At 41.8% G+C, this 13891-nt stretch overlaps 1 protein-coding gene across 4 annotated transcripts in view; it reads right to left on the bottom strand.

Moving 5' to 3' along the window:
* Positions 1 to 817: 817 nt before the first annotated feature.
* Positions 818 to 13891, bottom strand: part of LRCOL1 (leucine rich colipase like 1) — a 44013-nt gene continuing 30939 nt past the window's right edge. For 2 of the 4 annotated variants that reach the window (XM_069091066.1, XM_069091006.1), the window contains exons 4-7: positions 12359 to 12481; positions 8335 to 8460; positions 8025 to 8144; positions 818 to 1864 (exon numbers count right to left, since the gene is read on the bottom strand). In XM_069091066.1, coding sequence (XP_068947167.1) covers positions 1838 to 1864; positions 8025 to 8144; positions 8335 to 8460; positions 12359 to 12481 — 396 coding nt within the window. In that variant the 3' untranslated portion in view covers positions 818 to 1837. The remainder of the gene's footprint in view (positions 1865 to 8024; positions 8145 to 8334; positions 8461 to 12358; positions 12482 to 13891) is intronic. The other 2 variants (XM_069091106.1, XM_069091198.1) reach the window with 2 other exon arrangements.

Here is a 13891-nt window from a genome sequence, read left to right as displayed (position 1 = left end):
TTTCCATGTAGGGATGTAAATAGTTCAACTTTGATAAGTTCCTTATGATTTCTTTTCCCTGTTTGCCTTCTCATGCTTCTCTTGCTTCTTGTATCTGAATGTCAGTTTTTCTATTCAACTCTGGTTTTTTTCATCAAGAATGCTTGAAAGTCTTCTATTCCACTGAATGACCATATTTTCCCCGGAAACATGATACTCAGTTTTGCTGGGTAGGTGATTCTTGGTTTTAATCCCAGCTCCTTTGCCCTCCAGAATATTATATTCCAAGCCCTTCGATCCCTCAGTGTAGAAGCTGCCAGATTCTGATTTTTTCCACAACATTAAAATTGTTTCTTCTTGGCTGCTTGTAATATTTTCTCCTTGATCTGGGAATTCTGGAACCTGGCTATAATATTTCTAGGAGTTTTCTTTTGGGGATCTTTTTCAAGAGGTGATTGGTGGATTATTTCAACTTCTATTTTGCCCCCTGGTTCTAAAACATCAGGGCAATTTTCCTTGAGAATTTCTTGAAGGATGATTTCTAGGTTCTTTTCTTGATCATGGCTTTCAGGCAGTCCAAGAATTTTTAAATTATCTCTCCTGGTTCTATTTTCTAGGTGAGTGGTTTTTCTGATGAGATATTTCACATTGCCTTTTATTTTTTTATTTGTTTGGATCTGTTCAATAGTATCTTGATTCTCATAAAGTCACTAGTTTCCATTTGCTCCAATCTAATTCTGAAGGAATGATTCTCTTCAGTGAGCTTTTGAGATTCTTTTTCCATCTGGCAAATTAGGCTTTTTAAGGCATTCTTCTCCTCATTGGCTTTTTGAGACTCTTTTGTCATTTGCGTTTGCCTATTTTTTAAGGTGTTATTTTCTTCACTCAAGTTGTTGACTCTCTTTTCATGATTTTCTTGCATCATTCTCATTTCTCTTCCCAATTTTTCCTCCAATTCTCTTACTTGGTTTTCAAAATCCTTCTTAAGCTCCTCTGTGTTCTGTAACCAATTCCTATTTTTCTTGGAAGCTTTTGGTGCAGGAGTTCCGACTTTGTATTCTTCCTCCTGTTCCATGTTTTGATCCTTTTTGTCTCCCCAAAAGGAATCCAAAGTGGGATTGCTGTGTTTGCTTTGCTTCCTTTGTTTGCTCATGTTGCCACTCAATTACTTGACTTTTGAGCTTTTTGCCACAGTAGAACTCTGCTTCCAGAGAGGAGAGTTTTGTCCCAAATTTCTGGGGTTTACACTGCTGCTGGAGCTATTAGTTGGCTGCCCTCTCTGAAGCCTCCACAGGCTCTGGCACCTGGTCACCCATCCCAGGACTTCCACCCCAGACAGAAATCCAGATCCAAGCAGGTCAAAGCAAGAGCAATTACCCCTCAGAATGGTTGCTTGGTCCCCCTACAATCTGCAGGCCAGGAGTTCTGAAGCAGCCATGCAGCAGCTGCTGCACCTTAGACGCTTCTCCCTCCAGAGGGCAGAGGCCAGACCGCACTCCCAGACTCCCTGTTCCCAAAGTTCACTGACCTCTCACTTTGTCTTTGGCATTTATAGGTTGATAATTCTGGAAACCACCACAGTTGCTAGTGATCCACTCTCCTGAAGTTCCTCCAGCCTGGGCTGGTTGGGGTGCCCTGAGGCTAAAACCTTGGGCTGGGGGGTGGGGGGAAGGAGGGTTGGGCTCGGCTCCCAGCACACTGCAATGGACCCTTTCTGTCAGCTTGCTGGGCTGTCTTCAGCAGGAGATTTGTTTGTCTCTGTCACTTTGTGGGTTCTGTAGCCCTAAAGTTTGTTTAGAGTAATTTTTTATAGGTATTTGTGGTGGTTATGGGGGTAGCGTTGGGAGTTCTCCTGCTTCTATGACTGCCATCTTGGTTCCTCCTCCTAAAAGCAATTTTTAACATTTTGAGTTACAAATTTACCCCCTCCTCTCCTCCCTCCCTGAGGTGGGAAGCAATCCAATATATAGCTTATACATGTACAATCATGTAAAACATATTCCCATATTAGTCATTTTGTGGAAGAAAATGCAAATGAAATAAAGAAGGAAGGAAGGAAGAGAAAGAGAAAAATAGTAAGCTTTGGTACTCATTCAGACTCCATCAGTTCTTTCTCTGGAGGCAAACAGCATTTTTCATCATAACCCTTTGGAATTGTCTTGGATCATTATTTTACTGAGAATAGTTAAGTCACTCACTGTTGTTCATTTTACAATATTGCTATGTCTGTGTACAATGTTCTCCTGGTTCTGTTCACTTTACTTTGCATCAGTTTATGTAAGTCTTTCCAGTTTTTTTTCTGAAGTTATTCTTGTCATTTCTTATAGCACAATAGTGATATCTATCTATCTGTCTGTCTGTCTGTCTATCTATCTACCTGTCTGTCCGCCCGTCTGTCCATCCATCCATCTGTCTATCTATCTATCTATCTAATTCCATTACAATCACATACCACAAATTGTTCAGCCATTCCCTAGTTGATGGGCATGCCATTAATTTCCACTTCTTTGCTACCACAAAAAGAGCTTCTATAGGGGTGGCTATGTGGCGCAGTGAATAGAGCACCGGTCCTGGAGTCAGGAGGACCTGAGTTCAAATCTGGCCTCAGACACTTGACACAAAAAATTAGCCATGTGACTTTGGGCAAGTCACTTAACCCCAATTGCCCTGAAAAACGCAAAAACAAAAAAACAAATTTTGGGGCGGCCAGGTGGCACAGTGAGTAAGAGCACCGGCTCCAGTGTCAACCTGGGGATCGAATCCTGGGCTCAGACACTTAGCATCCACCCAGAAACACCTGGCCGTGTAACCTTGAGTAAGTTACTTAACCCCAATTGCTTTAAAAAAAAAAAAAGAGCTGCTATAAATATTTTTGCACAAATAGGTCTTTTTCCTTTTTTTAAAAATCTCTTTGGGATATAGACCACCTGGTAATGGCGTTTCTGGGTCAAAGGGCATGCACAATTTTGTATCCCTTTGGGCATTATTCAAAATTGCTCTCTGGAATGGTTGGATTAGTTTATTAACAATGTATTAGTTTTCCCATATCCCCTCCAACATTTATCATTTTCCTTTTCTGTCATATTAGCCAATCTGATAGGTGTGAGGTGGTACCTCGGAGCCATGTGCATTTGCATTTCTCTAATCAATAGTGATTTAGAGTATTTTTTCATATGACTGTTGAAAGCTTTGATTTCTTCATCTGAAAACTGCCTGTTCATTGGACCATTTATAAATTGTGGAATGACTTGTATTTTTATAAATTTGACTCAGTTCTCTATATTTGAGAAAGAGATCATTATCAGAGATACTTTTTGTAAAATTTTCTGCTTTTCCTTTTAATACTGTTGTTATTTTTAACATTTGCTATTCTGAACTGGAAAACATCAAACATAATAAGCATTAACATTTTCATCTACACAGAACAAAAAAAGGATTGTTCATGAAACTATGAATTTCTATTACCTACATCTTATATTTTATATATTCAACATGTTACTTTCTTTTTTTTCACTTAATAGTATTTTATTTTTTTCCAATTGCATGTAAAGATAGTTTCCAACATTCATTTTTATAAGATTTGAGTTCTAAATGTTTTTCTTCCTCCCTCCCTCCCCGCCTCCTTGCCTAAGACAGCAAGCAATCTGTTATAAGCTATATATGTACAATCATATTAAACTAGCCGTATTGTGAAAGAGAATCAGAACAAAAGGGGGGGGGGAAACCATGAGAAAGAAAAGAGAGAAAATATTGCATTCGACTCCATGGTTCTTTCTCTGGATGTGTGGATAGCATTTTTTATCATGAGTCTTTTGAAACTGTCTTAAATCATTGTATTGCTGAGAAGAGCTATGTTTATCAACATCCTACTTTCAAATCTGTCCTTATCTGTTTCTTTCTGACCCTCCTTCTGTTCTCTTCTGGGCATTTCTTTAAAAAATGCTACAATGACCCTCTTTTCTTTCTGTCATAACTAAGATGCATCACTGTGGAGCTCAATATGGCCATGTCCCCCTTCCAATCAGGAAGGGGGTGTGGTAGAAATCTTCTCAGACCACTTCTATCCCTACCTACCAGGCAGGCTCCTTCTAGACCCTTCTTGCCCTTCTCCTGGGTGAGTCAAAGAGGGGGCATAGTCAGAGCTTCCAGAATGGACTTTCACTGTCTGCTAGCAGCTACATTGATAATGGAAGTTAAAGGACCCTTTAGTCATGAGGGCATATGGAATTTATCCAGTTGTTAGTAAGAGTAAAAATGAAATAAATGCCCACTCAGTCTACCTTAGTAGTTCCTTCAACCACCAAGCTAAGCATGGGGTCCTAGCTTATATTTTGGGAAACATCAGAACTGCCTCCTTTACCCACTCAGCCAGGGGCTAAAGTCATATTTAAGCAAGACAAAGGAGAATGAATTTTTTATCTGAATGAGTAGAGCTTAACAAAAATATGGCTGCAACAGTGAAATAGACATAAAGAAAAGAGGTGCACATGTCCATCTGGATGCATGAAGTGGAATGAACAGGAGCAAGAAACAGGCCTCTCAGCTACTTGGCTTCACAGTCAATGGAGAAAAGTTCATTCAGTGCAGGCTTTTATCCCACTCTCAGTGGCTACTCTTATTGTATGCTGGACACTGTCACTGGCTGCTCTGTTGGGGTAGTCTTTATACTCTTGAGCCGATTTTCTTGGATGCTTCCTGATTTTATTTTATTACCAATTTCAAATTGTCCCTCGGTCTAAGAGGGGAGGAGGAAAAAAAAATTCTGCCACGGGGCTTTGCCATCATTTACAACATTTGTCAAAGCCCACTATCAGATGCCACTGCCTACCCAAGGCTTTATAAAGCTGGTCATCCCATTTATTAGCACCCTTTCCTTCTGGAAATTACTTTATATTGCCCTGAATCTACTCGGTACTTCCCTACTTGTGTATACATCTAACTTCCTCTGCATTCCCCCCAATAGAAAGTAAGCTCCTAGAGGGCAGGCAAAGTTTGTTTTTGTCCTGTTATCTCCAATGCTTAGCACAGTGCCTGGACACAATAGAATCCATACATATTTGCTCATTCCAATTGAATTGTGTGTAATTACACTAATGCAGTAAATAATAAAAGCGGGACTGCTTCTTAGTGAAATGCTGTCATCACAGGGCTCACTGTCACTCCGCATTTGGTTTCTCAAATCAGGTCAAGCTCTTGGAAGCGAGAGACCATGTTTTTGATTTTCTTTGTGTCTCCGGTTATTTAGGAAGTGCTTAATAAATGTTTCTTGTCTTTATTTTTTTTTAATAAGCTCTATTTCCTTTCAAGAACCTAAAATAGGGTGAACTTGTTTCCAAGATGTCTGGGTAGAAAAGTTAAGAACCCAAGCCTCCTTCCACAGGAGGGATCTGAAAAGGAAGGTTAGGAAAAAAGGAAAAAAGAAAAGAAGGAAGGAAGGGAGAAAGGAGGGAGAGAGGAAGGGAGGGAAGAAGGAAGGAGAAAGGGAAGTAAAGGAAGAGAAGGGAGAAGGAAAGCATTGATTAAGTTCCTATTATGTGCCAAGGACTGTGGTAAGCGCTTTACAAATGTCATTTTCACTTGATCCTCATGACAACCCTAGGAAGCAGGTATTGCAATTATTTCTATTTTATAAGAAACTGAGGCAAACAGAGCTTAAGTGACTTGTCCAGGGTTACACAGATAGTAAGTGTCTGAGACTGTATTTGAATCCAGGCCTTCCTGACTCTAGCTAGGCCCAGTACTCTAGAGAGGAACTAGGTAGAAGAATGAAGTATTCAAAAAGGCTCTTCTATGGAAAAAGGGTTAGACTTTTTGTTCTTCTTGGTCATAAAGAACAGAGCCAGTAAAGATAGGTGGACACTGAGAAGTCAATTTAGGCTGGGAAAGGTGAAGGGAAACTTCTAAATAATGGAAGCTGTCCTAAGGGAGAATGGGTTGTCTCAAGAAGGAGTCGGTTCCAAGAAAACTTGCATGATTGCTCTGGGGGTATGTTGTAGAGGAGATGCTTTTTTTCTGGTATGGGTGACATTTTGGGATTCTGATAAACTATCCAAGCCCTAGCGGTTAATGGGAGAAAGGTGAAAGAGTTCTAGCAGGAGGGCAACTGAGGACCCATATCTTTGGGCTCCTAGATTTAAAACTGGAAGAGATTTCAGAGGTTATTTAGTCCAATCGCTTCATCTTATAGGGGAGCAACCTGAGTCTCAGAAAGATAAAGTGATTTGCCCAAGGCCATTTAAATAGCAAGTATCACAGTCAGAATTTGAACTCAGGTTCACTGTGCATCTCTTTCTTCTCTTCCCTGGAGCCCCAGGATTAAGAATAGAAACAGGAGCAGGAAAACAGAAACCAGAATTGGAGGTAAAAGGACCAGATGATCTCAGAGCATATGGAAGCATGTTGTGGACAAGGTCAAAGGGGCAACAGGGAGAGCAGTATTGGGTCAGAGGTTTTACTTCCTCCATGGGTTTGGAGTCTGTCCAAAGTCAGGATCCTCTGGGATGAGGGGGCTTTGTTTTTCCAAAATAGGGGACTCCTCCTCATCACCAAAAATGAAGCCATATCCGTGGACATCCAGCATCCACAGCATTGACTCAGGAACAGACCTGGAAACTTCAGTTCTAGGAGTGGACTGGCCTTAGGGTGGAGAGCTGGGTGAACTTGGATCCCTGTTGGGCACTGAAAAACCCTATCTCATCTCTGTGGGATAACCCATCATAAACAAACCTTCAATAAGAGCCTTCTTAGCTCTAGAATCAAATGGAAGCTTCTCTGCTTGGTGTTTAAAACCCTTCATAACCTGGCTCCAACATACCTTTCCAGTCTCTGTAACTCTCAATGTTCCCCAATCCCAAACAGTGTTCCAGCTCAACTTGTCTGTTGCTTTCCCTGTCCCATCCACCATCTCCGTATTCCTCATGTCTGGAATATACTCATTCCTGACCTCCTTCTCTTAGAATCTCTAGCTTTCTTCAAAGCTCAGGGATAACGCTCCCTCCCATGTGGGGACTATCCTGAGGTCCTTAGCAGACAGTGCCTCCCTTCCCCAACAAAATGACACCATATTTATTCTGGTAACTACCATCATGTAAAGAGGTAGTCTCCCTTTGTAGAATGTAAGCTCCTTGAGGACAAACACTATTGCTTTCTATCTTTGGATCTCTCACCAGTGCCTAGCACAGTGTCCAGCACATAGTGCTTAATAAATGCTTGTTGATTGATTTGTTGACCCTGTCAGGGGGAAAAATCAGTTCTGAGTGACAGAGGGGTTCTCAGCACAATAGCACCCATGGTGGGCATGGCCAGAAGGTGGCTGCTGGAAGCTTCTGACTTTTCCCTCTTTCCTTTAGATATGGGAGTTGGAGGAGAGAAGGAATAGCTTGAAACAGTAGAACCCCCCAGCTGCCTGAGCAAGCATGGGGATTGAAAGGTGTGCTGGTCTTGCTCTGTTAAGGCACCACACAACACACTCCTTTTTTCTTTTTGGAGGGAGGAATGCAGGACAATCGGGGTTAAGGGACTTGCCCAAGGTCACACAGCTAGTAAGTATTAAGTGTCTGAGGTCAGATTTGAACTCAAGTCCTCCTGACTTCAGGGCCAGTGCCACCTAGACACTCCAACGCAACATACTCTTATTCCTTTCTCTGCTTGGTGCCTAGAATCTCCACCAGATGAAAGACTAGTTAGCTCAGTAGGAGAGGGTGTGTGCTAAGCTGACTTGCTCCATCTGCCCTCCACCCCTCACCTCCATGGCTTTGCATGGGTGATCCCCATGCCTGGCAGCTATCTCCTCCTTACCTGCACTTATTAGAATCCCTATGTGAGGCCCTTCAATATCTCCCAAGCTCCCCCCAAAGTGTTACCCTCTATGTGATTTGTATCCCCTTATACACGAACACGTCGTTTCTCCCATAGAAAGTAAACTCCCTAAGGCTAGTGACTATCTCATGTTTGTTACTGCCAGCGCTTACCACTGGCACTAGGCACATAATACGCGCTTAATAAATGGTTGTTTATTGAATACTTGGTAAGTTGTGATGACCTACCAGATATAAACATTTTTTGAGCACTCCTGTCTTTGGGATGCAATGGGGAATATCATCATATCTGCTGAGGCAGCATTGACTTTGGCACTCTTTATGGCTAGAGCAGATCTCTCCCTCCTTCTACAAAAACACATGCATTGAATTCTTCTCCTGTAGAGGAACCCCGTTCCCTCCCCCTCTGTTCTTAAAATTCTCTCCTCACCTCATGGTCCCCCAAAACTAGAGCAAGTGGTAAGATAAAGGGTTGAGGTGAACCAATGGGTTGCCCTTCTTTCTAAGTAGCCCCCCAATCAAGAAGTTTCAGACCTACCTTTTTCCAAGGTAAACACTTCAGGAAAATTGTTCTTGGAGCACAAAAGTGCTGGGGCCTATGGTCGATGGGAACGCAACAGTTGCTCAGGCAGTCATTGTTGTGATAGCAGAAATATCCATTAGGCTAAAGGAATAGGTAGGTTAAAGTGTTCACATACATCCCAACTTTGATTACCCCCAGTCAAATCAGGGTCCTCAAACGATTTAGACCTAAGCAAGAAAAATAACTTAGCTGTTCAGTCCCTTGACCCAACACTTCCACTACTGGTTATAAGTCTCATAAGGTTAAAAAAGATTGTAAGAGAAGAATTGGCTTGTTTAAAAGAAAGCTGGGTCAGTCGCACAACACATACAGTATTTATGCCAAACATTTTTGCTGGGTTATTGCGTTACAAGAGAATCAGGAGAAATAAACTAGCAGTTAAAAACTGTTGATCAGCAAGTCAATCAATCAATCAATCAGCAAGCACTCATTAAGGTCTATTACTATGTGTCAGGCACTGTGCTAAGCCATGGAGATTAAAAAAAGGGAAAAGCATCGTCCCTGACCTCAAGGAGCTTATATTCTAAAAGGCAAGATAACATGAAAATAACTATCTATATGCAAGATAGAGAAATGGAAGGTGATCTCAGGAGGAAGTCAAGAGAGGTTTCCAGGTAAAATGTCAATCAATTATACATCACCAGTGGCATTGCAGTAGGGCCAAAGCAGTGTTTCTTCTTCTGCCAGACCTTGTGTCTCTGTACCATTAAGAGGAACTTCTCCCTTTTCTCCACTCCACCTCAAATTGTTCAGACATGTGCCCTCCCCATCTCCTCATTTACTGATATCAATCATGAGGTGTCCCTTCTCCCTACCAACACAAGTCCCTCTATATTGTTCTGTCTTCTCCCATCTTCTCCAGATTGTCTCCACTATCACTCTCACTTTCTCTATAGTCTTCAATTTCTCTGCATCTACCGGCTGCTTCCCCACTGCCTATAACCATGCCCAGGAGTCCCTCATCCTAAAAATAAAACAAAAACCAAACAAAACCCCTTACCTGATTCTTTTACCTCCAATAACTCTGAATCTCTCCTTCCTTTTGTGACTGACTTCCTTAAGAAGGTCATCTCCAATCCACTTCCTTTCCTCTCACTCTCTTCTTAACTCTCTGCAGGGTGACTTCTGATCTCCTCATTCAACCAAAACTTCTCTCTCTAAAATTACCAGTAATCTCATAATGAAAATCAAATGTCCTTTTCTTAATCCTCATCTTTTTCTACTTCTCTGCTGCCTTTGACACTGTTCTTCAACCTCTTCTCCTTTCAACTCTCTTCTCTCTAGGTTTTCATCATAAGGCACTCTGAGGATTCTCTTCCTCTTTGTCTGACCCTTCCTCAGTCTCCGGTTGTGGCATTTCCACCCACTGATGGTGTCCCCAAAGGGTTTGTTCTGAGGCTCTCTGCTCTTCTCCATCCAACATATCTCATCTGGTGATCTCATCAGCTCCCATGGCTTTCAACTATATCATCTCTCCGAAGATAATTCCCACATCTATAATTCCAGCCTTACTCTTTCTCCTCAACTCCAGTCCTTCATCACCAAGCTACCTTTTGGACAAGTTGAATTGGATATCCCAGAAACATCTCAAACTTAACACATCAAAAATAGAACTAAAAAAATAGAACTCAATATATTTTCCCCAAAACCTTTCCATCTTCCCACCTTCTCTTTTATTGTCAAAAGCAACACCATTTTCTCAGCCATCCAGGCTTGAAACTTAGGTGTCACTCTCAATTCTTCACTCACATTGATCCCATATACCATCTGTTGTCAAATCTTGTAATTTCTCCCTTCCCAACATCTCTTCCATATGTCCCTTTCTCTCCACTCAGACAAACACTACCCTGCTACAGTTGTCTGAATGAGGTCATCTTCTCCCACCTGAATTATTACAGTAGATTCCCATTGGTCTCTCTGCTTCATCCTCACTCCAGTCCATCCATCCCACTCAGCTGCCAATGTGATCTTCCTAATGTGCAGATCTGACAACATCACCTTCCCTATTCAATAAACTCCATGGCTTCCTATCACTTTAAAATATTCAAGCCAAGGACAAAAGATGATGCTGGCATCATCAGAGAATAGGTGGGGGAGATATGCTTCCTCCCCTTCCCCATTCCCCAGCACAGATAATGAAGAAACTCCCTATTCCTACCAGATTTGTGACTTTGGCAGTAGGAGCTAGAGGTGTGGGTCGAGGAGAACTTTCTCAAGGAAGATTCTCTGTAACTGATGGGTGTTACAGAGTGGGAAAGGCAAGTAGGTAAGCTGTAAGACAGCTCTTCACGACTCCAAGGCCAGTCCCTCTACCCACTACATTACTAAGCAAGTGATGGACTTACCCTCCTTTGTCAGCAAATGGTCAGCTCCCAAAGTGGGAAGTAGTATCCACTAGTGGGAGTATTCTCACCTGTCTCATTCAATTGTCCTCAGGGAAGGTACTTTTATGGTTGGGAAAGGTGTGATACAGTGTGGTTGGCTGGCAAAGACACTGAGATTGAAGTCAGGAGAAAATTGGGTTTAAATCCTGGCTTTCAAAACTTACAAATTGTAACCCTGGGCCTATCACTTAACCTTGCTAAGCCTCAACATCCTCATCTGTAAAATGGGGATTTTAAGACCTATAGTGCTTAGCTCATAGGGTCTTGTGAGGATCAAATGAGATGTTTATAAAGGGGTTTGCAATCTTCAAAGCATTCCATCAACATCATTCAGCATTATCAATTTGGGAGGGGAGGAGGGTCCTGCAATTTCCATTGATTATGGGAAGTTCCCACTGAGTGAGAACTTCTGTCTTCTAACAATGCAGAGAGGTCAGTGCCTTCACCACAAACTATAGCCTTAAGACAGTGGCCTGGAGCAGAGATGTCATACCAGGACATATTTCCAAGCACAGCAGAGACAAATTAAAATGTAATTGGAACAGTTAGGTGACTGGATGTCAAAGTGGATAGAGCACCAGCCCTGGAGTCAGGAGGACCTGAGTTCAAATCTGACCTCAGATAATTACTATACTAGATATGTGACTCTCCAATTGCCTACTCCAAAAAACGTAACTGGGAAATATTTAACAACATAAATAAAACACAATAAGCCTAGATAACAGTAATATGTTGTTCTCTAAGTATAGAGATCCTTAGTTTAATGGCCCTGGTTTCTATCTGAATTTAATACCACTGTCTTAGACACTGACAAGTTAAGTGATTTACATGGCCAATATATGTCAAGAGCAGGATTTGAACCCAGGTCTCCCTGGCTCCAAGGCTGGCTCTCTATCCACTACAGTCATGCTATGCTGTCTCTCCATTACTCATAATCAATAACTCTTTTGCACATGTATAACCTGTATCAGATTGCTTGCTGTTTCAGAAAGGGAGGAGGAAGGGAGGGATAGAATTTAGAATTTCAAACTTTTTTTTTTGCTTTTTGGAGGGCAATTGGGGTTAAGTGACTTGCCCAAAGTCACACGGCTAGTAAGTGTGTTAAGTATCTGAGGTTGCATTTGAACTCAGGTCCTCCTGATTCCAGGGCTGGTGCTCTATTCACTGAACCACCTAGCTGCCCCTGAATTCAAAACTTTTTTTTTTGCTTTTTTGGAGGGGAAGGCCAGGGCAATTGGGGTTAAGTGACTTGCCCAAGGTCACACGGCTAGCTTTTTTTTGTGTTAAGTGTCTGAGGCCGGATTTGAACTCAGCTCCTCCTGACTCCAGGGCCGGTGCTCTATTCACTGTGCGACCTAGATGCCCCTGAATTCAAAACTTTTTTTAATGTTAAAAATTGTTTAAACATGTAACTGGGGGGAAATGGAATATTATTTAAAATAATCAATAACTTAAAAAATAAAATGGAAACAGGAGAAGCAATCTGGGTTCCCCCTCCTTGTCCTCCACCTTGCTTTTGAGGCAACAGAGAAAGCAGCCTGAATGCGCTGCCAGATGCTGCCCCTCATGCACCCAGAGACAAAGCCATGACTTACCTTCTTCCATATATTACACTGCATGAAAAGTGTCCTTCTGGCACAAATTTTCTGCATTTTCTCATTAACGACACAGCACTCGCTGAAGCATTCCAAGTTTGTGCGGCAAATCTCCCCTATATTCTGTAGAGACAAAGGAAGGTGGGTTCTGATTGGCTGGCACAGACACCAGTGTGGATGAGTGGATGCCAGTGAGCGTCTTAGGGGATGGGGCTGGTGAGAGATGGATGGAACTGGTATCTCATGGAAGGACCAGTGTTGCTAAGATCAGAGTTGTCCATCACCCAAATGAAGCCTATTCCTTGTTTCCCCAGCGCTGCTTCTGTTGGCTATAAGCCATTTCTACTTTGGTACCCACTGAGTGGTGATGGTCTCAACATATTGAGAAGGGAAAGGGAAAGGCGGACTTTGGCTCATGTTAATAAAGGGCTGAGTTTTTATAATGTCAGCAGTATGCCTTGACTCAATCCTTCTGTTTCTATAATGATGTGATATTCTGACAGAGTAAATTTTTTTCCATAATAGTATATAGTAAGTCATTTTCTTACACTAAAATCTTACTGAAATATAAGCCTTCAGGGGCGGCCAGGTAGCACAGCGAGTAAGAGCACCGGCTCCAGTGTTGGGATGACCTGGAGATCAAATCCAGGCTCAGATACTTAGCACCACACCCAACCTTGAGCAAGTTACTTAACCCTGATTGCTTAAAAAAAAATAAATATAAGCCTTCTCATTATACTTCTTAAGCTCAATCCACAGATACTAAGTCATGAAAATCTCTTCCACAACTATTTAACTTCTAACCAAAAGAAGAGATCCCATGAGATTGGAACTAATGATAGGGCCTGTTGCACAGCCTCTCTTATCTGCTCTAATGCATATCATTATTTGGGGCCCCACTTAAAGAAATTTAATGTTCTCTGCCTCATAAACTGGGACTAACATCATAACTAAATATGGAATACCATATTCCCTCCAAAGCTGTATCATCACTAGGAATTTAACTGACAATTGCCCTTTCTGTAGTTTCTGTGGGGCAACTGACCATTGCATCTTGGACAGTTAATGTTCTGTAGCTCCCCCCACTTCCTATTTATCATTTCCAAAATATTGGGTAGGGCTCTGCTATTGATGGGTTTGGTCTCAGCATTAAATTTCCTGTAGACTGCTGTAAATTTTCCATTTGCTTGCCTTTTTTCTGACCCAGAGGGGAGTCATATGAACTAATTGTTTTCTGAATTATTCCTTCCTGTTTCAAGTCCTACAAGAATTTCATAAATTTCCTTATCTCTTCCTTCAATTCTAGGTATTAACAACTTGTTGGGGGCAGACAGATGAGCTTACTAGATTCCATCAGACTTTTTCTACCAAAAATTAAATGCTAATTTTCAGATTCTGACATAGAGCAAAGTTTTTACTTAACCCATCCATTCCAACGATTGTTTCTCCCGAGCCTGCAATTCCAGCTGCTCTACAGATCTCCTTGGGCCAATCTGTGATCTTTAACTTTCTGTATACTTCCTAGCCTGGGAT

The sequence above is a fragment of the Petaurus breviceps genome, unplaced genomic scaffold (genome assembly GCF_028583685.1).
Source record: "Petaurus breviceps papuanus isolate PSGF00001 unplaced genomic scaffold, PetGlider_PUasm1.0 103, whole genome shotgun sequence".
NCBI classification, from domain to species: Eukaryota; Metazoa; Chordata; class Mammalia; order Diprotodontia; family Petauridae; genus Petaurus; species Petaurus breviceps.
This window is presented reverse-complemented; position numbering and strand designations above follow the sequence as displayed.